The sequence below is a fragment of the Helianthus annuus genome, chromosome 5 (genome assembly GCF_002127325.2).
Source record: "Helianthus annuus cultivar XRQ/B chromosome 5, HanXRQr2.0-SUNRISE, whole genome shotgun sequence".
NCBI classification, from domain to species: domain Eukaryota; kingdom Viridiplantae; phylum Streptophyta; class Magnoliopsida; order Asterales; family Asteraceae; genus Helianthus; species Helianthus annuus.
The window spans coordinates 103,567,195-103,593,776 of NC_035437.2; the positions used below are offsets into that span (position 1 = coordinate 103,567,195).

General features: G+C 36.7%; 1 protein-coding gene across 1 annotated transcript; it reads left to right on the plus strand.

Annotated features, from left to right (window-relative positions):
• Positions 1–12,329: 12,329 nt before the first annotated feature.
• On the plus strand, positions 12,330–18,985 carry LOC110940874 (dolichol-phosphate mannosyltransferase subunit 1). Its single transcript, XM_022182447.2, has 8 exons — positions 12,330–12,583; positions 13,564–13,663; positions 13,874–13,907; positions 13,985–14,061; positions 15,224–15,249; positions 15,438–15,602; positions 16,983–17,097; positions 18,244–18,985. Exons 1-8 carry the CDS (start codon positions 12,495–12,497, stop codon positions 18,346–18,348), a joined length of 711 nt encoding a protein of 236 aa, XP_022038139.1. The 5' UTR covers positions 12,330–12,494; the 3' UTR covers positions 18,349–18,985.
• The last annotated feature ends 7,597 nt before the right edge of the window (positions 18,986–26,582 follow it).

The window sequence follows — 26,582 nt, forward strand, 5'->3', positions numbered from 1 at the left end:
TAGAAGTTCAAATAAAAAGGAAAGGATGAGACTTGATCATAAATTTTAAAAGAAGGTTTTTGCACGTATAATCATGTAAGTGTTCACGTGTCATGTATAATTTACATAATTCACATGTATTTGAGAAGTATTCGATAAGTATAAACACGTATGAATGCGTAAAAGAGTATAAATTTAGTCTGTTTTCGAGAATTATTATTGTTTTTTATTGCGCGAGACGTGCGAATTGTGTAACGGTTTTGAAACGAACGAGGTAACAAGTATAAAATCACATATAAATTGAATCACATAAAAGACAGGCTCATAAAACATGGGATTGTTTCGGGTAGAGAAACGTCGACTATTCCAAAGTGAATCGAAAGTCCTTTCAAATTAGAGAAACGTGCTTTGGCCTATAGGTAAGATACTCTCATCGAGAAGCGATTAACGGTATATTACCCTTCCAGTTACTACACATCTCTAATCGATTGAAACAATCGAAACTTTGGCGAGATTGAAAAACCAAGAATGGGACTTAATCGACAAGATGCGGGTTTCACCCCTAACTTGACGATTTCGTACCCTAATGTGGTTGGTACTCTTCGGGTCAAAATATAATTTCGACACTTTGACAAGGGTCCACTAGAGTTTGAATTGGAAATTTACCATTAAGATGTGGATTTCACTCCTAACTTAATGGCGTAATTTCGTGCAAAAATAAAGTATAAGCGGGATGAGTCGTTCACCAAATTGTGGGTTTCACGCCTATTTTGGTAAACTCGTCTCTTTTGTATAGAGAGTGTCTTCAAGTGTATTGTGTAAAATGTCTTAGGAAAGACATGATGCAAGTATTTAGACCAAAAGAGGAGAAAGAAGCAAAGTAGGAAGCATAACATTTTAAGCATGAAACAAGAATGGTCAAAAATGAGGTACCTACTATAGACTAGGTCGAACATGGCAATTCTACCTAATTCCCAATAGTTATGGCTCTGATACCAATATGTCACACCCAAACCAATGGCGGAAACATCGGAGTGGGACGAAGAAAGATTGCTCATCACACATAACGCTACTTGTGACAATATTTAAATCAAAACCGTTTTCATTTCATAAATCAAATTGTCAAATATTACATAGAAATTCAAATAACAACAAGTTCAATGGGAATACATAACAACAAGAACAAAATTGATACAACATATTAAACCTAATACGTCTATATGTGTATCTAAGCATCATCGCTACTTCATTTCATAGCATCGTCATCCTCAACCTGTAACATGTTTAAAATAAAGTTCAATGCAAAAGCAAAGGCGAGTATACAAGTTTGATACATACATAGCATAAAAATTATGTTTAAACGATTCCTCATGGCAAGCTAATGATACAAGATAAACATTAAAATCGGCACGTGTTTAACAAATCAAACCAATGATGAAACGCAATAAGCTCATGACATAACCTCAAGTCTACGGGTGGTGCGTTAATCCTATAGCGCTATATATGTCAAGGATAGGCTCGATCGAAGCTAATGATAAGTCTACCACAAAACGTATAACCCCAAGTTCAATGTATCAAGTAATCAAGTATGCAAGCATGTAATAGGAATGTTTGTGCATTTACGAATAAAGTCTAAGTGCAAGTTTCATAAGTAAACATGTTACACCCCAAAAAGGTGGTAAACGTAAAGGGGGTTCGAGTATACTCACGGTTTCGCAAGCTTCCACTTGATATCCCGCGAGTGTTTGGTTGATTAGATTGGAGCACCTTGTCCTTCGACACGAAGAAACATAGTTGGGTGAGTATGGAGAGTTTAACGGAAGATTAAAGACTCGGAGTTTAAATTACATGAAAATAACATATGAGAAAGTAAACATCTAGTCATATAATACTTGTTTGACACTATGAAACCCCAATGGTTAGAATGATTTCATGGGTTAAAATACCCATTAGAATCATAACAAGTTACAAGTCTTAGATGATGTAATCTAATACTTTGACAAATGACCACTAATTCATCATCAAAGCTTCGATTACTTGGATAATATATAAGTATTATATAGTGTACATTATGTCATATAGGTTAAGCATGAGGTAGGAGGATAAATCCCCCATTTAGCAACCTCTTTTGTATATCATATAAGTCATGTATGAGGTAGGAAGAACAAGTCTTCCATTTAGGTACCTCTTTGGTGTTCACCACTACACTTGTTGTTATAAACAATCAAGGAGGGTCATGAACATACAATAAAGAATAAGTTAACTACAACTAATCTAAGAAATCATCAAGTAATGTGTGGATTTTCAAGTAGGATAGCCCAAGCTAGTCCTATAATCACACAAACATCAAGCTTTAAGCTTGTTCATTACTTGTGGGTTAAACCCTAACCAAAACAGAAAGTTTATGAGGTTTTAACCTCTGATTTTAAGTGTCACAACCTTGTTTTTAAGCCCAACTAACCATAGAAGTGATTATGAGCATAAGGACATAGGAATGTGTATGAGATAACTCAAGTTCAAGCAAGTTTAGTAATGTTTAATCAAAACAGAAAGTTTGGGAGCCTTATATGGTGATGTTCCAGCCTTGGTTTTCCTTGGAAACATACCTAAGGTTGTTCCAAGAATTTAGGAAGAAGAATCATGGAAAAAGACTAAGAAATGAGAAAGTTAGGCTCACTTTTGTGAGATGATACGATTCTGATTTGCTTCTGGATTCAGCTGCGTTTTTAGTATGTTTGAGAGTGATTAGAGAGTGTTAGCAAAGTGGAAAATGCTTGGAGGAGTGTTGGGTTTTATAGGGGATGGATATGGGTTGGGTTGGGTTGGTGAGCTTTAAATGCAAGAAAACACACTTAGAACTCAACAAAACCAACAAAAGGGCCAATTAACGAGCTGATTAGAGGCTGGTCGTAGATCCGGGTGTCTCGCCGGCCGCGAGCCACTTATGTGGCCGGGTCGCGGGCCGCGAGCCGGGTAATGGCTGGATTCAACTTTCAATTGTTGGCATTTTAAGTCCCTTATGTTTGTTTTTAAAGTTTTTAAGGTGTTATAAGGGTAATTTGTGACATTTACGCATATTATAAGGTAAAACAAGTATGAACCACATAAAATAAGTATATTGAAGTATGATTTAGCATATGTATATCGTGAAGAAGCATCGTATGCATCCATATAACGTATGATTAACGTATATCACGAATTTGCAAGTTTGACACATAGTTTTAGGGGTGTTCATCGAATCGAATATCGAATTTTCGAATTATTCGAATTGAATTGTTCGAATAATTTTTATTTTTCCTTGAATTCGTATTCGATTCGAATTCGATTAAAACCTATCGAATTCGAATCGAATTCGTATTCGAATAAAAAAACCCAATTCGTATTCGATTCGTATTCGATTAAAATTTCGAATTCGAATCGAATTCGAATAAATTCGATTTAATTCAGATTCTTTAAAACATGTAAAAAACTATAAAAATGAAACATAAATTTTAAGCAGCCATAAAACACGATATCACATTAAAAAGTTTAAAATAAAATACCACAAGTATAAAATTCAAAACTAGAAGCCGGGAATAATCACTCCACATTATAAGTTAATATTTTTATGTTTAGAAATCTATTGATAGATTTATTAATTAGGTTTTACTTATGGGTCATGTAATGGGTAATTTTAATACTTGGAAAAAATTAGAAAAGAATTTATAGTATTGCTTAATAAAAGTTATAAATTTTGTTATATATAAAAATAATAATTAAAAATATATAATTTTTATTCGAATTTCGAATCGAATCGAATTTGAAATTATAAATTCGTATTCGATTCGTATTCGATTTACTTGACTCGAATTGAATCGAATTCGAATTCGAATTCTTATAATCGAAACGAATTCTTGATAATCGAATCGAATTTAAACGAATTTCGAATTTTTCGAATTCGAAACGAATCATGAACACCCCTACATAGTTTCCAAGAATTACGAATTGTGTAACAATTGTTTTACGAAATTAAACGTATGAACATGTATGAAGTATGTATAACACGAATTTAAAGAAATACGAATTTTATTTATGATCCAAGTCTCGGATTTTATAACGATTACAACGAAAGAACGATTACAAGAACACAAGACTTCCAAAAATTGAAATTCAAACAAGACTTTATATTTATGGAAAGTACGAGGAAGCAGGGCGTTACAGAACAACCCTACAACCCACTTTATTAGAGCAGTGACATGAAAAGGTTTTATTGTCGATTTCCTTATGGAAAAGCGCTTGCTTTTATCGTGTTAACAGAATTTATGAGGGTTACAGTAGCAATGTTTATCCTCTGAAAAGGATTAGTGATTACAAAATTAAGACAAAAGCCCCTTATCATGGAAAATCCCTCCTCCCTTTTCATGGACAATCCCTCATGTGACACAATAACAAACAAACAAAAGGCAACATATTTAGTTTGATTAGCAAGACACAAATCATATATATATATATATATATATATATATATATCACAAATCTACTAATTAAAATAGTGATCCTAAATAAGTTTGAGGATACATAATAACTTGTCAGTGATGTATTGTATATCACAAAATAGACACCGAATGCAAAAGAGGTACATGTACCAGTAGCCCTTGACGGGAACCTCATACGGTGAAAGCGAATGTGAAAGAGAACCTTATGTACAGATGTTTCAGGTTTTTAGGGTTTGTTGCTCCCTCGGTTTCTTGCATGTCTACCCCTTCCACGGGTAGACCTATATTCAAAACTCGACATCGTCAACGATCACTGATATCAGAGGAGATACTAATAATAAAGTTTTGCTACAATATATCCCAACAATTAAAAGCATATAATAGCAAAACTAATCATGTTTACCCTCCTTAAGCATCAATACAATATCAAATATATAACAGGAAAGAATTACGACTATTTCTTCATTTAGAAAGAAATAAAAAATATGAATAACTTAAAAGGAATGAACTTTAGACAAATAGCCTTTCTTTCTCTAAATGAAGCTGTGTTTTGCTTCTTTTTTTTGTTGAGGTTGTTAGAAATTTCCTAGATGCCCCAAAGTGCAGAAAAGACAAAAATTAATCTTTTTCCTTTTTTTTCTCTTGGTTTTCTAGCTAAACTTATCACACAAATACACAATATACACTCGCATTCAACATAATCACGATTTTTAGGCACGATTTTCTATCCCGGAAGAAGTAAATTTATCTTATATAGTTTCTTCTATAGACTTGATTCCCACACCAGCTTCAACTTGATTAGATCTTACACAACCCAGTTGTTATTTACTTGATTATAGCTGAAACTGTCAGCAACCTCAAAATCTTTATTTATTTATCATCAACCAATATTTAACATTTCTTCTCTTCTAGCTCATAAACCTCTGACCCACTTAGAACTTATATATTACTTTCATACATAAAGCCTAATAATCCTTACAATTATTCCACTAATACATAGTTGAGTGAACTTTAATATCATAACTTTAATCCTAGTTATTCTTAGATACTGGATCACAAATATAATTTGTAACACATAATCCTCAATGTCCGCTTTGCTCACAACAAGCTCATGGACGTCTTTTTGGTGACTAAGTGGTAATTTTCAGGATGTCAATCATTGTGGAATTCTCCCTTCATTCACAACCAATGGCCTAACGCACCCAAAATGCATCGGTGGTATTTGAGGCTAGACATTCCTTATGACCCAATATCTTTTCGTGGAACAGATCTCACCCTTGACAAACAAACTTCTTGAAAAAAGTTGATTTCGTTCAAGCCACCAACTATGTAGTTAATATCCCGATATAATTGTGATATATCGGTTATCGGTCCCCAGCCGAGATAGCGGTACAAAATATTGGTCAGAATATCGGTACCGATAATATCAACGATATTGTCCGATATTTGACCAATATAGGACCGATATTTGATCGATAAATCACTGATTTTCCCGATATCAGTACCATTCTTCTTATTTCTACCGTTCATTTTTCTTCTTATTGATGCAATTAGTGTTTTAAGTCTTAATTGTTAGTTGTTACTGTTAAATGTTAGTGTTTTAAGTCTTAGTCAGTTCTTACTTATTACAATTATTAGTGTTAAATTGCTATATATATAATTTAGCATGATATTAAAATTACCTATATCCCACCGATATCTCATCGCGATAACCGATATCTCAAATATTGGTCCTTGACCGATATCCGATATTTTACCGCATGTGATTGAAAAGATTCCTCCAAGCTTGAAACGACCTACTTTATTGTAGATTCCTTTTTCAATCATGTGATTGAAAATATTCCTCCAAGCTTGAAAAGTTAATGATTAATGAACAAAAGCTCAAAGCTTACATATCAAGAAGTTTAACTATAGCACATAATATTAGTCCTAACCAAAATACTACTTTTCATACTAACCTCAAATTGATTAAAAACCTATTAATACCTAAAAAATCTGACACCACACTATAATAATCACCATAAATAAACTAATCAACTCATCAAACACCATCACACTTAGACAACAATATCCCGAAAGAAATCGACAACACACCTAACCAAACCAAACCAAACCAAACTGATTCAAACTTCAAATTTGCAATTTCAAATCACAAAACTGATAACAAAATCACTTACATGTTTGCAAACTTTCGGATAACATAGAGCTTCTTCGGCTTTATATATCGAGCAACCAACCAATAGATACTATAAATCTCCAGATTCAGATTCAAGTTTTTCCGCATACGTTAGTCGAGGCTTTAGAAAAATTTGGGATCTGGTAAGTGGTGTCGGAGGAAGTTGAGCAGCATCGACTTGTAATCGTCGGTATGTCAGAGGTAGATTCGTAGGTGGAGAGTTGTGGCTTTATCGCTGGAGAGTTAGAGAGATGGTTGTTGACGTCTGTAGTGGAGGAATCGGCTAACGAATGAAGTAAGAGAAGAATAGTGGAGACCGACTGACTGACGTGTGAAGAAGAACCTCACAAATTACCCATTTACATCAAACCACGCCTTCAAACACTATTCATTCCACTTTTCTATTAAACCACGTCTTAAAACACTAAGAACATCCGTAATGGGGTTTTTGGGCGTTTTTCCCCTAAAAAACGCCCCACAACGCCCAACTCCCACCCCCTAGGCGTTTTTTTCAACAAAATCTGGTTTGGCGTTGTTTTTCAACAAAATCTTGTGTGTTGAAAAACGCCCCATAATGCCCCATTGCCGAATGAACTGCCACATGACGCAAGACGCCCCAGGATGGGGGTATTATTCATGTGTACCACTACACATGGTCTAAGTTTTATGAAGGTAAAACAGGTGTTTATAAAAATATTCTTTTTATTAAACATGGTCGTACAAGCTTAATGATAATATGTAAAATAAATTATATAAAGAGTAAAATGTCATTTTTGTCTTTGAGGCTTGATCATTTTTGCGACTTTCGTCCTAACTTTTTTTTGCATCTAGGTCCTCGTGTTTTCAAAATCATGTCATTTTCATCTTTTTTGTTAGGGAAATTGGCCTGTAATAATCCCACCTAGACCTTATTGGCCATTAATAATCCCACCTCAGAATATTCCCCCCACCAGTCCCACCTTTCACCTATTTTTCCTACAATGGTCCCCCGTTAAAAAAACTTAACGGAGTTAAGCTTTTTTCCAAATTACAAACAGATTTTTTAGGGCCTTTGATTAGAACGACGATACGAGTCCATTGATATAAAACTTGCCTTGAAACGGTGCTCCAAACGATGGAAACGGCGCTTCAATTCGGGTGTTTAAATTTCCAATTAACCAAAATCAAGTCACTTGGAGCACCATTTCGAAGTAAATTTTACATCAATGGACTCGTATTATCATTCTGATCAAAAGCCCTAAAAAATCTGTTTGTAATTTGGAAAAAAGCTTAACTCCGTTAAGTTTTTCTGACAGGGGACCATTGTAGGAAAATTAGGTGAAAGGTGGGACTGGTGGGGGGAATATTCTGAGGTGGGATTATTAATGGCCAATAAGGTCTAGGTGAGATTATTACAGGCCAATTCCCCTTTTTGTTAATATCATCCATTTTATAACGTTAAGCTAGACTAATTTTTTTTATAGTTCTTCTCTTACAACCTTTAAAAAATAAATATGATGTTTTCAAATAGCGAACGTTTCGGTTTACAGATTCTATTGAAACGCACTGTAATAATTTATTTTAATTTTTTTAAATGTTTCACATAACACAAGTTTTTGTTACGGTACACACAAAACACTTCAATTTAAGGTTAATTTTGAGAAAGTCATTCCCTAATTGTAAAGGAAAAAAATACCGGTATTCATTTTTATAATTTGGATCGATCTAAAACACGTGTCAATATTCTTTTGGGCATATCAAGACTTTAATTTTTAGTTTTCTCTTCCGTTTTTATTCTGAGTGCCGAAACCGTATTTATACCGTAACAAATCGAGCCACGGAACTCCCGCCACAACGTACGAGAGAATTTCACTAGTTATATACCGAGAGAAATAAATAAAATAAAATATGTTTTAACCTAAACTAAACTAATGTAAAACAAAAGTGGACTAAGCTTGTTGCAAACAACCAGCTTTAAGATTGGTTCGGTTTAAGATTTCTACAGTTTAGTTTTGGTTTGGTTTTGACTTACAAAAACAAAAAGTTGCTAATCGTGTCATACATATGAACCCGACCTGAACTCGAAAATTTTATACGAACCTGAACCCGAAAATTGTGTCATACATATGAACCCGAACCCAAACCGAATATTCGTGGATTGACCCGAACACGACCCGTTCGACCTGAATTTTTTTATTTTTTTATTTTTTTCCACAAATTAATATATTAAATTTCAATTTTACTTAAAAAACATAAATGTATATAATACAATAACATTTAAAGGGTGGAGATACAATAGAAAGTTTATTTGGCTAGGAAGGCTAGGAAATGATCTTGACCATCCATTAAGTTAATCAAGGGCTAAGATTAAATCAGGGAAATTGAAAGGAAGAAAAGAGGCGCGTGAGTTTGTTCAAGGGCATTCTAGTCAATCCAAGCCAATAGTTTCTCTCTCCTCCAATTCCCCCCCCCCCCCATTTTTAAACGTTAATAACTCTTTCATACGACATTATTTTTTTATAATTGCACCAAAAAAACGAGCGTTTTTTTATCTTTAAAACGAGTATACTATTGCTATATTTAAAAAAAATTAAAACCCAGTTGCGTAAAACGCAATAGAAAAACCACCAGTTACGTAAAACGCAATGAAAAAAAAACCTAAAAAATGACATTTTTCTAAAACGCAATGCACCAAAAACACAAAGAAATGACTTATTTGTAAAACGCAATGGACAGAAAACACACAGAAATGTCTTATTTGTAAAACGCAATGGCCAGAAAACACATAAAAATGTGTTTTACCTAAAACGCAATGCACCAAAAACACAAAAAAATGTCTTATTTGTAAAACGCAATGGCCAGAAAACACTTAAAATGTCTGTTTTCTAAAACGCAATGGACTGAAAACATTTAAAAAAGTGTTTTACCTAAAACGCAATGTACCAAAAACACAAAGAAATGTCTCATATGTAAAACGCAATGGCTAGAAAACACTTAAAAATGACTCATTCTAAAACGCAATGGACTGAAAACACCTAAAAAATGTGTTTTACCTAAAACGCAATGACTAAAAACACTTAAAAATGTGTTTTTTTTCTAAAACGCAATAGCCAGAAACCACATAAAACTCTCTTATTTCTAAAACGCAATGGACACATAAAACTGTCTGTCACTGTGAACTGTCTGAATTGTCTACGAATTACTGTCTTCGAAATGAGCAAATTTCTGGAAAATTAATTTTTCTGATGCGTTTTTAGTACAACAATTTAATTGAAAAATTTTTTTTCCGAGCTAACCCCAGCCAGGGGCTCTGCCCCTTGGACCCCGCTACCATGGGCTGCCGCCCCCGGACCCCTGCAAAGATAGTAAAACGCAATGACTAAATCAAAAACCCAGATCGTGAAAATGAAATTAAAGAATCTCTTACATGGATCGAAGCCGATTTCTTCATCAATTGACGAAATTTGAATGATAGAAACACTTATCAATGCTCGAATCGAACGAATCGACTGATTATCTCCAAAATCACCGGAAAAAACAAGATTTTTTTATGAAACTAAACTGGGTTTTCTTCAAAAAAAAAGCTGAAGAACACGTTGATCGGGTTTTGAATCATTGATTGGTGATGAAAATCGCACTATAATGTAGTGATTATTGAGATAGAAAGTGAAGAAATAGTTGAAGATGGTGGGTTTTGAAAATGGTGGGTTTTGAAGTTACTGGGTTTTGAAAAAGGAAGAAGAAGGAGTTGGATTGACTAAAATACCCTTTCTCTTTATTTTAAAATTTGCCACATGTCATAATCCTATGGCTTCCTATCCTTCCTAGCCAAAATTAACTTCCTATTTGATCTTTTCCCAACATTTAAATTATAAAATGTGGGTGGAGATACAATAGGAAGTTTATTTGGCTAGGAAGGATAGGAAGTGATCTTGACCATCCATTAAGTTAATCAAGGGCTAAGATTAAATCAGGGAAATTGAAAGGAAGAAAAGAGGCGCGTGAGTTTGTTCAAGGGCATTATAGTCAATCCAAGCCAATAGTTTCTCTCTCCTCCAATTCCCCCCCCCCATTTTTTAAACGTTAATAACTCTTTCATACGACATTATTTTTTTTATAAAAATTGCACCAAAAAAACGAGCGTTTTTTTATCTTTAAAACGAGTATACTATTGCTATATTTAAAAAAAAAAATTTTAAAACCCAGTTGCGTAAAACGCAATAGAAAACCACCAGTTACGTAAAACGCAATGAAAAAAAAAACCTAAAAAATGACATTTTTCTAAAACGCAATGCACCAAAACACAAAGAAATGACTTCTTTGTAAAATGCAATGGCCAGAAAACACACAGAAATGTCTTATTTGTAAAACGCAATGGCCAGAAAACACATAAAAATGTGTTTTACCTAAAACGCAATGCACAAAAAACACAAAGAAATGACTTCTTTGTAAAACGCAATGGCCAGAAACACACAGAAATGTCTTATTTGTAAAACGCAATGGCCAGAAAACACATAAAAATGTGTTTTACCTAAAACGCAATGCACCAAAAACACAAAGAAATGACTTATTTGTAAAACGCAATGGCCAGAATACACACAGAAATGTCTTATTTGTAAAACGCAATAGCCAAAAAACAAATAAAAAAGTGTTTTACCTAAAACGCAATGCACCAAAAACACAAAGAAATGTCTTATATGTAAAACGCAATGGCCAGAAAACACTTAAAAATGACTAATTCTAAAACGCAATGGACTGAAAAAACCTAAAAAATGTGTTTTACCTAAATCAGCCTAAATGAGCCAGGGGCTCTGCCCCTTGGACCCCGCCAGGGGCTGCCGCCCCTGGGACCCCGCTACCGGGGGCTGCCGCCCCCGGACCCCCGCAAAGATCGTAAAACGCAATGACTAAATAAAAAACCCAGATCATGAAAATGAAATTAAAGAATTTCTTACATGGATCGAAGCCGATTTCTTCATCAATTGACAAAATTTGAATGATAGAAACACTTATCAACGCTGGAATCGAACGAATCGAGTGATTATCTCCAAAATCATCAGAAAAAACGAGATTTTTTTATGAAATTAAACTGGGTTTTCTTCAAAAAAAGCTGAAGAACACGTTGATCGGGTTCTGGATCATTGATTGGTGATGAAAATATGCACTATAATGTAGTGATTATTGAGATAGAAAGTGAAGAAATAGTTGAAGATGGTGGGTTTTGAAAATGGTGGGTTTTTGAATTTATTGGGTTTTGAAAAAGGAAGAAGAAGAGTTGGATTGACTAAAATACCCTCTCTCTTTATTTTAAAATTTGCCACATGTCATAATCGTATGGCTTCCTATCCTTCCTAGCGAAAATTAACTTCCTATTTGATTTTTTCCCTATAAAATGTTACATGAATTTCTCCTTTTAAGTTATAAATATGTCACAAAATACACATACAATTAATTTATGACAAAAACATATTGTAAAAAATATAATATAATAAAAAGGGGTTAAATAGGTCAATTGGGTTGACCCGAACCCGACAACCTGACCGGGGTGATCTGAACCTGGCCCATTTAGCTAAACGGGTTCATATGTTCAATCTAAAACTGACCCAAACTCGTTTAGACTAAATCTAAACTCATAAATTTCATGTTAGGTTCGTATCGGGTCTGGTCTGAAATCCACTCCCCTGCCCACAAAGGGTACGCACCCTTTGTACTCGAGTGTATGCACCTAATGTTGGCTGGACTTTTGAATCTTGACTTGCAAGTTCCTTCAAATCCCAAACGGGTTACGTTTCTGGTACCAGAAAAACACCTTCTTCTTCTTCTTCTTCTTCTTCTTCTTCTGTATCTCAAATTTGAAATCGAGTATTAGGGTTTTTGATCTGCAAATGGCGAACAAGTATAGCATAATCGTCCCAACTTACAACGAACGCCTCAACATCGCTCTCATCGTCTTCCTCGTCTTCAAGCATATACCGTAACATTCTTTTCAATTCATTACTCATATCAACTCATTCTAACAATTACTCCAATTTTAATGTGGTTGCTTACTGTTGGATCTGTGTATGTAGCTGTTTACATTGTTCTAGATCAAGTCTGCCCTAGAATTATCACAATTTACATGAGTACATGATTTTTTACTTTTTGCTCTTATAAATCTATGATATTTCTAGGTAAACATATGGCTGATTATTATGGATCATGCTGATCTTGTGAATTCTAGTAAAGTCAAACCGGAAGAAATGTCATCATCTTGATCTTGCACTTTCTGTCAGTTACATACTCGAATTGGTTCATCCGTTTGACCTGTAACGGTTCGAAATTGCTACTTCTAGTTAGTTTGATTAAAATTTGAAACAAGTGTTGTAATTGATGTGTATGTGGCCGAGAAATTTTTTTTCGACTCAAGCTTGTGATTGAAAAAATGCTCAAGTTAAAGTGATAATTAAACCATCTTTCCATTGCTAAATCATGATTGCTAGTTGATGGGCGACTGAGCATGCAGTGCATTTAGTTTTATGATCAAATTGCCATGCTCGTTTGAGGATGTTGAAGAGCAAATATACAATTAGGGGCTGTTTGTTTAGCTCTTAATGGTTCAGAGTTCAGACCTCTTACTGGTTCAACACTTAATGGTTCAAACTATTTGTTTCGCGAGCAGATGTATGAATGATTCAGACATTTGTCTCTGAATGGTTAAGCATTATACTGAGTCTGAATGGTTAAGACCTCTTATCTGGATTGGTCAAACATTTGCCTCTGAATGGTTAAGCATTATAGTAGCTCTTAATGGTTCAGACCTCTTACTGGTTTAGTATTTAATGGTTCAGACCTCTTACTGGTTCAGCACTACCCATTCAGAAGTTGCCAAACAGCCCCTTACTCTTCTTTCTTTAGTGTGTTGTAGAATAGCTGTGGATGTCTTTAAGTTCATTGACATGGTTGTTGTCTTGTTAGAGATGTTGACTTTGAAATAATAATCGTGGATGATGGTAGTCCTGATGGAACTCAAGATATTGTCAAACAGTTGCAGCAAGTCTATGGAGATGACCGCATTGTATGTTGTACAGTTATTATTTAACTCAATTTCATATCTACGCTTTTAAAAGTTCAAAATTTCATATATAATACCATATTTACCCGTTTCATAGCAAGTAAAATGTAATCAGCTATGTATAACAACTTGTTTCACCGAACTAACAAAGAAAACATTAATTCTTGAGATGATCATGATTCACAATATCATATCGTTAATTTTTTAATGCAGCTACTAAGAGCTAGACCCAAGAAGCTTGGATTAGGTACCGTACCTCTTTATATTTTTCTATTTGAAATTTTAAGTTATATTAATGAATTAAGTCAATCTTTCTTTGACCAGGGACTGCTTACATTCATGGTCTGAAGCACGCTTCAGGAAATTTTGTTGTTATCATGGATGCTGATCTGTCACACCATGTAAGTGTAATTGCCAGTTTTTCTTAAATTATGGAAAAATTATTACACAATGGAATGCTACAAGGAGAATCCATCTTATAGTTATTCATAATTTCATATACATTTTAGAGTTAAATGCTTGGTTGGTCCCTGTGGTTTGCGAAAATTGCAGACTTGGTCCTAAGGGTTTACTAATTACATACTTGGTCCCAGTGGTTGTAATTTTTGAACTCGGGTGGTCCTTAACACTAACCTTTGTTAAATTTTCCAGTTAAGTATTTATGAAATGACTAAATTGTCCTTAAATATTAAAAAATAAAAAATAAAAAACTAAAACAATATAGCCAGCCCCTCATCTTCTTCAGTTCTTCTCCCCCAACCCTCTCTAACCCACCACCACCACCACTTCCTCCTCCACCTTCAACCCACCACCAACACCTCCTCCACCTCCACTGTCAACACTTCTAAAGCAACCATTCAATCTCATCCACTTAACAAAGAGCACACAATTTGAACAAATAAAAGGTGTGCTCATGGCTGCCGCATCTGCTTCTTTCACCGGATCGGTTTTCAAATCCAACCGTATCTCAATCAACTCCGCAATCTCCGCCGGCGTACGGACCGTCGCTTTCAACACCAACATCGCATCGTGAGTTCAGCTTCAACGGAGCCTCAGTTACTCACCGGATCTGCTATTGGTGAGGTAATTCTTACTATTTTGAGTATATTAATCCTTTTTCAATATTTTGAATTCTTGATCACATCAGATCGGACTATAATTTGCTTTGAAATTTGGGATTTACTGTTAACAATAGTGACGGTGGAGGTGATGGCTTGAAAGTGGAGATGGTGGTGGTGGGTCGAAGGTGGAGGTGGTGGGTTGAAGGTGGAAGTGGTGATGGTGAGTTTCAGAGAGAGATGAAGAAGAAGATAAGGATTGGTCATCTTTATAATTTTTTTTTAATGTTTAGGGATAATTTAGTCATTTCACAAATACTTAACTGAAAAATTTAACAAAGGTTAGTGTTAAGGACCACCCGAGTTCAAAAAGTACAACCACTGGGACCAAGTATGTAATTAGTAAACCATTAGGACCAAGTCTGCAATTGCTGCAAACCACAGGGACCAACCAAGCATTTAACTCTACATTTTATTAACTTTTTTCTTATGTTTGTCTACACAGCCAAAGTACCTCCCACACTTTATAAAGTAAGAAAATTCCACCCAATCTTGATGTTTAACTTTTTTTATTCATTTGACGAGTTTCCCTTTAAACTATTTTGTTATGTCACCCTTTTCCCCTGAAGAGTAAAAACATAACCCAATTAAATCCTTTCATAAGTTAATGTGTGACGAAATTGCCAACACTACTACTAATGAAGATTTCTTAAATTCAGGAAACAAGTGGAAACGGGTGCTGATATTGTTACTGGGACCCGGTATGTAAGAGGTGGAGGTGTTCATGGCTGGACCCTGATGCGCAAATTGACAAGTAGAGGGGCGAATGTTCTTGCACATACACTTCTTTGGCCCGGTGTATCCGATTTGACGGGCTCGTTCCGGTACATAATCTTAGATTAGCATTTTTCTATCTTTTTTTACTTATTAGAAAAGGTAAATTACAGTTTTCGTCCTTTATGTTTGTATCGAATTGCAGTGGATAGCCTTTAACTTGAATAATTACAGTCACAATCCTTTATTTCACATCCTACGTCCTTTAGCTCTAACCTGGTTAAAATTTTCAGTTAGGTCTAATCAGTCAAGGGCAATTTAGTCTTTCTACCAACTTAATTAGAGAAAAAATTAAAACATAATTTTAAAAACACTGCACTCTTACATTTTTCATTTTTTCCCTTTCCCTTTCCCTTTCTTCTTTACCATCACCACCACCACCATAACCACCCCCTCTCTCCAACCCATCTCTCTCTCTAACCAACCCCCACCCCTATCACCACCACCATATCCGCCACACTGCCGCCTCCATCTAGCTCGTGATCTAACCACCACACCACTGCCTCCATCTGGCCGTTTGCTGATGAACCCGTTTTTAGGTATACGAGTAGAAATTGACAGCTGTTATGTTGGTGAATGTATGATGAGATCTTGTGTGGCTGACAAAGGATATTATGGTTTTGTTATAATTTTATAGGTTAGGGAATTTGTGAATGGCTACACGGTGTTGCGAGAAATAGGATTTGAAGCCAATAGTGTTACTGAAGCATTATTTGCCCATGATAATGATAAGGAGGCTGCAGCCCATTATCTGAGCGGTTCATCCTGAGACGACCACTACCAACCTTAAATCATTTATATTCCCTTTGTGTGTTTGATTGTAAAATGGGCTACTTTTGATTATCTGGTTTTATGTTTTGTAAATTGAAGTGTCACCAATAGCTTGTGATCTGTGGATTATTGTTGAGTTTTTAAAATTAGGGAAAGGGAAAGAATGAAAAAATGTAAGAGATGTAATGGGTTTTTAGAATTAGGTTTTAATTTTTTCTCTAATTAAGTTGGTAAAGACTAAAGTGCCATTGACTGATCAGAACTAACTGAATTTTTTAACCAGGTTAGAGCTAAAGAACGTAGGGTGTGATGAGTTTTCCAAATAAAGGATTGTGACTGTAATTATTAAAGTTAAAGGCTATCCACTGCAATTTGATATAAAAATAAAGGACGAAAACTGTAATTTACCCTATTAGAAATAATGTATGTAGATGTCAGTATGTCAACTTTTTATCTAAGTCACCCAATTCAAACTACTTTCCATTAAGGCCACCCGTGTTAGTATTGTATTATTATTATTTTGTAATACTATATGGAGGCCACCCGTATATTAAAACTAGTCAACTATGAAACAAAGTTGAATTCTTAGATGGCCTCCACATACATTATACCTATGTGTTTTCCTTATTTTTACAGATATTTATATTCTTGTATGACAGTCTTTACAAAAAATCTGTGCTTGAAGACATTATAAGCTCTTGCGTGAGCAAAGGATATGTTTTTCAAATGGAGATGATTGTCCGAGCTTCAAGAAAAGGATATCATATCGAAGAGGTACCATGATTTATGTATTACTATAACTCAAACGTTTTTAACGTGTATAAAATATTAATACTGTTGCCTTTAAAATCTAGATTATTATTAAATCTGGTTTTTGTAATCATATAGGACACACTAATTACTTGTATGAAATCTAAGACTTTTGGACAAAGTCATACCAAAATTACCAGTTCAACCTGAACACACCTGACCCACACGTTCTGGCCTAAGTTCGAGCTTGGGTGGGCGGGCGCACCCCTTAAAATAAAATTTTATAGGCTAAAATCCCGATCGCATCCCTTGAAATTTTGATTAAACCCCTTGTTCGCACCCCCAGAAAATAATTTCTAGGTCCACCATTGGACTTCTGGCAAACATGTTGAAAGTCGTCTAATCTGTATTTTTGGTGTATAAAGCCTGCTAAGTTATATTAAAAAAATCAGACTATCATTGAAATAATGTAGTTTCATAATAAACTTGTTTGTCGAAATCTAATAATTTTGGAGGAAAGTGTTTTGGATCATCCTGACCCGACCCGTATCAAGAGTACCCATAGCTGTCAATAGCGATTGCAGCGATCTCTATAGCACGCTATATAGCGAAGCAATGTAGTGTCGCTATTATGGTTGTAGTAATGGATAGCGAGAATAGCGACACCTTAATTTTTTTTAAATATACATAGCAATAAATTTAGCTATAAAATAGCTAGATTTTAGGTTTTAGTTTAGTATACATGTAAATTAGCATATATACTAGGGTACTTTGATGTAATATACATATAAAAATTTTTAAATTTTTTTCTAGTGTATCGCTATTTATAAAAGAGCCGCCCGCTATTATCGCTATTCGCCATTCACAACTATGAGAGTAGCCATTTTGATCAGAACCTTTCCTGCCCACCCTCCGTTGTAGCACTTTAATTTTCCTCCATTTCTTATTATTGGCCCAATCATTGTGTCTGAACTAAATGAGACTTCTCATCACATCTTTTTAAAAAATTTCCCTTTATTGATATGATAGTTAGCGGTATGATATTTAGTTAAATACTATTTACCAGTTATGTATTTGGTATATAGAGTATATACTCTTGATTATCGAATCAGACCTGCTCAATTAGTTTTCATGTCAATTATTAATGTTGACTTTTTATGACTCATTTAGGTTCCAATAACCTTTGTCGACCGTGTTTATGGAAGTTCCAAGCTTGGCGGATCAGAAATAGTCGAGTATTTGAAGGGTCTCGTTTACCTTCTTTTCACCACGTAAACAACATAGAACAAATTTCATGTATATATCCTTCTAAAAGTTCAGACTTTCATATATATTCTTCTAAATTTCATAATCTAATAGTTAACCGTTCAAAACACTCAACATATCATATTTATCCATCTCATTGTAAATAAAATAAAAATCAGTTACTTTGGGAAGCAACATGTTTACCATGAACCATCCTAGCACATAATATTCCCTTTTATTTATTCTATGACATGGGGTGTTATGAGTGACTGATTTTGTTTTATTTACTATGAACTGGGTAAATAGTATGTTTTTGGTATTTTTGAACGTGCAAGTATATGATATCATGAAATTTAATTAGATATATATGAAACCCTGAACTTTAGATGTATGCATATACATATGAATTTGCCTCAAAACAACTTATGCTAGATATCATTCGATACTATAATCTCACAGGACGATGACCCGATACATGGCTTGTGCTTTTGTAATCATGCAAATAGCCATCATACAGCAATTTACCTTGACAAACAATTTCGTTCTATACTTGAATTTTGCTTCTTTCACTGTGAGCCACATTTTTTTGTCTTTATATATGTATCTTTTATAACGACTGTTACAAGGACATGCTTGCAGTTGAAGCCTTTGAATGTTCTGATGGATTTGTGGTGTTTGTCTAAAATTATTTTGCATTGGGTCAGGTGGGCCTCCAGCAATTTATTGGACCATGCATCTTGTAGTATTTTTGTGGCAACTGACTCACTGGTGTGGTCATTAGGGTTGTAATTAGGGCCGTTCAAACCGCTCGTTGCTTGTCGCTTGTCGCTCGACACTCGTTCAGAAATTGCTCGAAGAATGCAAGTTCGATTTGACGCTCGGTTGTAAATGAGCCGCTCTGCTTGATTCGGTTTGTAAACAAGCCAAGCATGAGCAAAGGGCCGCTCGGCTCGAATTATTATTTTTAATTAGTATACATATACACATATAGGTAGAGGATCCTGTACATTAATCCAGAAGTGTGAGAAGTGTATTATAACACTATATATAACACTATATAACATCATATAAACACTGTATAACACTATGTAACACCATATAACACTATGTAACACCACTATATAACATTATATAACACTATATGTAACACTATATAACATTATATAACATATATAACACTATATTTTGTCTGATAGCATGTCTATGATAGATGTATAGTGTTATATTTGTTATATAATGTTATATAGTGTTACATAGTGTTATATGGTGTTATATGGTGTTACATAGTGTTATACGGTGTTTATATGATGTTATATAGTATTATATATAGTGTTATAATACACTTCTCACACTTCTGAATTAATGTACACTATCCTTACCCCATATATACTCAAATATAAATTATACATGTATACACACACCTATATATATACACACATACATATATACTTAAATATAAATTAAATTTATAGTTCTATATATTAGATTTTGATCCACTATATACAAATTTGTAACTATGCCTGTACGTACTATTCCAATCATGCCAAAGAAAAAATTAATATCAAATCTAAAAGTTAAATCCTAAACCGATAAATGACAGTCTGCTCATCGTCTCAATGTTTCATGCCGTTACCTTAAGTCGATCATCTCTGCTCTCAACATCATTCTTCGTTGCAACATGATCATCGCTTTATGTAATGAAATGGCTTGTTTTTAAAAGAATAAAAACTTGAGACCCAATATTGTCACTATCTCTCTTATCAAATTTAAATCGGGCGACACGGTTGTCCAAATCGCTCGAACTTCGCTCGACGCTCGCTCGAAATATTTACTGCTCGGAAAATGCTCGCTTTATTTGAGGCTCGGTTTTAAATGAGCTGCTCCGCTCGGTTCGGTTTGTAAACGAGCCAAGCACGAGCAAAGGTCCGTTTAAACCGTGTGGAACGAGACTTCGAACAAGAACGCAAGAGTAATCGCGGATTTCTCAAGGGCTTAGCAAACCTACTAAAGGGAAGGAAGAAACGAGACCATTAGTCTCCTTATGTAATGTTGTATTTTCAATTTAGTCCCTGCGTGGACATTTATCGTATTCAGTCCCTACGTGGACTTATCTTTATAGTCCCTGTGCGGACATCTATCTTGTGTTGGTCCCTGCGTGGACTTGTTTTTCTACAAACCTCTGCGTAGGTACTTATTTAATTAAAAGTCCCGTTTAGGGCAGCGTGTAATCGTATTTGAAGTTTATGGAATGTTATCTTATAATTTCATTTTTGTTATTACTATATATGAAATAAATCAAAATCATTCCTTTTAAATTTAAATCTGCCTAAGTAAAGAATCTTAAGAGTGAAACCTAGCCAGGTGTCTTTTTGGACCCAGCCAAGATGGTAAGACCTGATTAAAAGATTCAGAATTCCAGTTAACCTCTGTAATCATGTTAAAGTTCGTGGCAGATGTGATTCGTTAAAATCGCACGTGTCATTCTTATATAAGAATCCTTTTAAGGATTCCAAGGCCCAAATTAATGATATAATAAATCATGGGTTAAATCATCAATAAAGATGATCAGGTATTAAACATCCATTAGTGATGTAGAGCCTACGGGCCGAATTATTAAGCATCCATTAGTGATGTAGTGCCTACGGGCCATAATGATTGTCATATAAGACAAAAGACAGTGGTAGTCTATGACTCCCTGTCAGGAAGGGTAAAAGGACTACGGTTCAAACCTTCATACCTTGATTCTCTGTAATCTCGGCTAATATTATAAAAACGTCCTCGTGACTAGGCTTTTATGCCACTAACAATATTATTTGTAATTAGGATAAGTATGTTCAAATCCTAAATAAAAGTGAGTAACAAATTAACCAGATATGGTCTCTGTTACCATGGTTAATGAATTGCCATAAAAGACAATTCCATAATAAACTCCTAAATAAAAATTTCGTTATCTTCTGTAACAGATTCAAGTTACCATGGCTGATCCTAGTGGAGAAAATAGCCACTCGAATGAAGACGAATACGATAACGCCCAAGTTAATTTGACGGGCGCTCAATTAAAAGCTCTTGTCGATAACGCTGTCAAGGCAGCTCTGGATCGACAATATGAAGAATATACTGAATCTCGGAGCCGAACTATATCCAAACCACCCTCAAAGCCGAAAACCCACTCAAAATCCCACAGCAAACCGTTGTCCAAGCCTAAAAAGGACGATGATAATCACTCGTCCAATGAAAACAGTGTCCGTAAAGAAAGGGTATATACTGATGCGTCTCGTGCCAGGGGCTGCACCTACAAGTACTTTGTGTCTTGTAAACCCCGAGACTTCACTGGGGAGAAAGGAGCGGTCGATTGTATGACGTGGCTTGACGAGATGGACACCGTGGTGGACATCAGCGGCTGTGCAGAAAGGGATGTGGTGAAATATGTGTCACAATCATTTAAGGGCGAGGCCCTGGCTTGGTGGAGGGCTTTGGTTCAGGCCTCGGGAAAGGCTGTGCTGTACAGCATGACATGGGAGGAATTCATTTCTCTCATCAAGGAGAATTACTGCCCTCAACATGAGGTCGAAAAGATAGAGACTGACTTCCTGTCCTTGGTGATGACAGACCTTGACTGTCAAGCTTACCTAACGAGCTTCAACACGATGTCCCGGTTGGTTCCGTATCTGGTAACCCCGGAGCCAAAGAGAATCGCTCGTTTCATCGGTGGGTTAGCCCCCGAAATAAAGGCAAGCGTGAAGGCCTCTCGGCCAGCGACCTTTCGATCTGTAGCCGACATTTCTTTGTCCCTCACTCAGGACGCGGTCCGTCAAAGAGCGCTGAGGAACAAGGAGGCTGAAAAGAGAAAGCGTGAAGATGATACTTCACGGAGGTCGGGCAAGAAGCACCGTGGGAACGGTGATAACAAGAGAGGGTCGGAGTCAAGGAAGGATGGGCAACAGACTGGTGAGAAGCCCAAGTGCAAGAACTGCAAGAGACATCACTTTGGAAAGTGTAGGCTCGATTCAAACTCGCAGACTCAGTCGAGGTCGTATGCTTGCGGGTTGTGCAAGTCCAAGGACCACAAGACCGTGGATTACAAGAAAATAAAGGATGCAACTTGCTATAACTGCAGCGAGAAGGGGCACATTAAAAGCAACTGCCCTAAATATGCCAAGAAGCCTGAAGAGGCCAAGAAGAACAATGCTAGAGTCTTCAGGATGGAGGCGAAGGAAGCAGTGCTGGATGATAACGTGATCACAGGTACTTTTCTCGTAAATGATATCTTTGCAAGAGTACTTTTTGATTCGGGCGCTGATAAGTCTTTCGTAGATCATAAATTTTGTAAATTGCTGAATATGCCTGTCAAAACCTTAAACGTGAACTACGAGGTAGAGCTAGCAGATGGAACCATAGAAACCGTCTCCACTGTGTTAGATGGATGTGTGATATCCATTAAGAACCACTCTTTTCCTCTATCTCTACTTCCCTTTAATTTGGCTGGTTTTGACATAGTTCTGGGTATGGACTGGTTATCTCACAACCAGGCCCAAATCGTCTGCAACAGAAAGCAAGTGGTGATAAAGACTCCGTCTGGTGAATCGCTTACCATTCGAGGAGATACCCAGCACGGATTGCCTGAGCAAGTGACTATGCTCAAGGCTTCAAAATGTCTAAAGAAGGGTTGTGTCATTTACATGGCACAGGTGATTTTTGAAGAGCCTAAACCGAAGATAGAAGACATTCCCGTCATTTCGGAATATCCAGAAGTTTTCCCTGAAGATCTACCTGGGTTGCCACCAGATAGGCAAGTGGAATTCAGGATCGATATCATCCCTGGAGCAGCACCTATCGCTAGGGCACCGTACAGGCTAGCACCAACCGAAATGAAGGAGTTAAGGACCCAGCTGGATGAACTGCTGGCTAAAGGGTTCATCAAACCTAGTTCGTCTCCCTAGGGAGTACCTGTCCTGTTTGTTAAGAAGAAGGACGGATCGATGCGTCTGTGCATCGATTATCGCGAGCTTAATAAGGTCACGATAAAGAATAGATATCCTTTGCCAAGGATCGACGATTTATTCGATCAGCTACAAGGGGCAAGTTATTTCTCGAAAATTGACTTAAGGTCAGGCTACCATCAGCTAAAGGTCAGAGATGAAGACGTACATAAAACCGCATTTAGGACTCGTTACGGTCACCACGAGTTCCTAGTGATGCCTTTTGGGCTTACTAATGCACCGGCTGCGTTCATGGATCTCATGAATCGCGTCTGCAAGCCGTACTTGGACAAATTTGTCATCGTTTTCATCGACGACATTCTTATCTACTCGAAGAACCAAGCTGACCATGAGAAACACCTTCGTTGTATTCTCAAACTGCTGCATCGTGAGAAACTCTATGCCAAATTCTCCAAGTGCGAATTTTGGCTTCGAGAAGTCCAATTTCTTGGACATGTCGTCAGCGAGCGTGGTATCCAGGTGGATCCCGCTAAAGTAGAGGCTGTCATGAACTGGCAAGAGCCAAAGACGCCTACAGAGATTCGTAGTTTCCTGGGGTTAGCAGGATACTATAGGCGTTTCATTGAAATTTTTTCAAGGATTGCTGTGCCCTTAACTTCCCTGACCAAGAAGAAGATAAAGTTTGTTTGGGGCCCTAAGCAGCAAGAGTCCTTTGATATTCTAAAGCAAAAGCTGAGCAACGCTCCTGTGCTGACTCTACCGGAAGGTACCGAGGAGTTCGTAGTTTACTGCGACGCATCACACACTGGCATGGGATGTGTGCTCATGCAGAAAGGCAAGGTTATTGCCTATGCTTCGAGACAGTTAAAGGTGCACGAGAAGAATTACACCACCCATGACTTGGAGCTGGGTGCCGTTGTGTTCGCACTAAAGTTGTGGAGGCATTATCTGTATGGTATCAAGTTTGTGATCTATTCTGATCACAAGAGCCTTCAACATCTGTTTAATCAGAAGGAATTAAATATGAGGCAACGCCGATGGATGGAGACCTTAAATGATTATGATTGTGAAATCAGGTATCATCCCGGCAAAGCGAATGTAGTCGCTGATGCCTTAAGTCGAAAGGAAAGGGTGAAACCCATCTGAATCAATGCCAAGAGCATTGAAGTAAAGAATAATTTGATTGAAAGGGTGTTAGCTGCACAGAGAGAAGCTGTGTTAGAAGCTAACTATCCTAAAGAGAAGTTAGGAGTGACTGAGGAGCAGTTAACTCTTAGCAAGGATGGAATTTTACGATTGAATGGGCGAATATGGGTTCCTATTTATGGAGGACTACGAGATGTTATCCTCCAAGAAGCCCATAGTTCCAAATATTCTGTCCATCCTGGAGCAGATAAAATGTATCAGGATCTAAAGGCAAATTATTGGTGGATAGGCTTGAAAAAGTCTGTAGCCGCTTATGTAGCCAAATGCTTAACTTGTGCGCAAGTCAAGGCTGAGCATCAGAAGCCGTCTGGCTTGCTACAACAGCCTAAACTTCCTGAATGGAAGTGGGAATGTGTAACTATGGATTTTATTACCAAGTTACCCAAGACGAGGAAAGGAAATGACACAATATGGGTTATCGTTGATAGGCTGACTAAATCAGCGCATTTCTTACCCATCAAGGAGACTTATAACTCCGACACGTTAGCCCAGTTATATGTTGATAAGATTGTAGCCTTGCATGGCATACATGTGTCTATTATCTCCGATAGAGATACTAGATACATGTCCCATTTCTGGAAAAGTTTCCAGCAATCTTTGGGCACACGTCTGAATTTTAGTACGGCTTACCATCCTCAGACAGACGGTCAGAGTGAGCGTACTATTCAAACGTTGGAAGACATGCTGCGTGCATGTGCTATCGATTTGGGAGGTAGTTGGGATAAGAACCTACCATTAATCGAATTCTCCTACAACAATAGCTACCATACCAGCATTAAGGTTGCGCCTTTCGAGGCATTATACGGTAGAAAGTGTAGATCGCCTGTTTGTTGGGCGGAAGTTGGAGATGTCCAATTGTCTGGACCAGAGATAGTTTTCGAGACGACGGACAAGATTGTCCAGATTTGAGACCGTCTCAAAGCTGCCCGAGATAGGCAGAAGAGTTACGCGGATCCAAAGCGTAAAGATTTTCACTTCGAAGTAGGTGAAAAAGTGTTACTTAAAGTATCACCCTGGAAGGGGATGATGCGTTTCGGTAAGAAAGGCAAACTAAGCCCGAGATACATAGGACCTTTCGAGGTTATCGAACGGGTCGGGTCCGTTGCCTATAAGCTAAACTTACCGGACGAGCTCAATGGAATTCACAATGTGTTCCACATCTGCAATCTAAAGAAGTGTTTCGCTGATGAATCATTGGTGATCCCACACACAGATGTGCATATAGATGAGAGCTTGAAATTTGTAGAGAAGCCTTTGTCGATTGAAGATTGACAGGTAAAGAAGTTTCGAAGGAAGCATGTACCTATAGTAAAGGTCAAGTGGGATGCCCGTAGAGGTCCCGAGTTCACGTGGGAGGTTGAAGCGACGATGAAAGAAAAATACCCTTATTTGTTTGAGTAAATATCGGGTCGAGATTTATTTTAAGGGGGTGAGGATGTAACACCTCGAAATTTTGTGTCCAATAATGTGTTGACATGTGTCATGAGTTTACACATGGCATTAAATATTAAATAAAGGACTAATGTTGACAAACCTTGAAAGTATGTAAATTCGAGGGTTATAAATGTCAACAAAGGATAAATATACTGCATAGTAACCCTAATTGACGCTCGTACCTTCAAACGAATAAATCATGGATCGTACGGAGCGAAACGCGGGAGAAAGTGAGAGATTACAAGCTGCAGGGGTTAATTGTGTCAACATGTTTAATTTATACCTCTGAGTGACCCTTTGACGAACCCAAGGCTTGGTAACAGTAAAATACGCTCACTAGATTGTGCTACGTAAATCTCGCGAAGTTCCGTTTTAAAACGAGAAAGTTATGATCAAATTCGTATGAGAGGGGTTAAAAGCGTCAACAATAAAAGTTAAGGCTTTTCGGATAGTAATTAAACTAACCGGGGACTTAACAGTGCGGGTAAATGGCACGAGGCCCTTAATTGTAATTAACCGAGGGCCAAATCGCAAAGTTACCCCTTCGAACCCGAAAGGTCAGGTTAATGATTACGAAAGATTCGGTTAATCATTACAAAAGATTTAAAAATCTTTGAAAACAGGCCTCAGGCGGCCCGCCTGAGTGAAACAAGCAAGTTGAAGCGGGTCGCGAGCCACCTGTGG

Excerpts from the sequence above, each read along its gene's own strand:
- LOC110940874 (XM_022182447.2), top strand. The coding sequence starts at position 12,495 with ATGGCGAACAAGTATAGCATAATCGTCCCAACTTACAACGAACGCCTC. Across the intron at positions 13,664-13,873 it reads TCTATGGAGATGACCGCATT|CTACTAAGAGCTAGACCCAA; the intron begins GTATGTTGTACA and ends TTTTTAATGCAG. Across the intron at positions 13,908-13,984 it reads ACCCAAGAAGCTTGGATTAG|GGACTGCTTACATTCATGGT; the intron begins GTACCGTACCTC and ends TTCTTTGACCAG.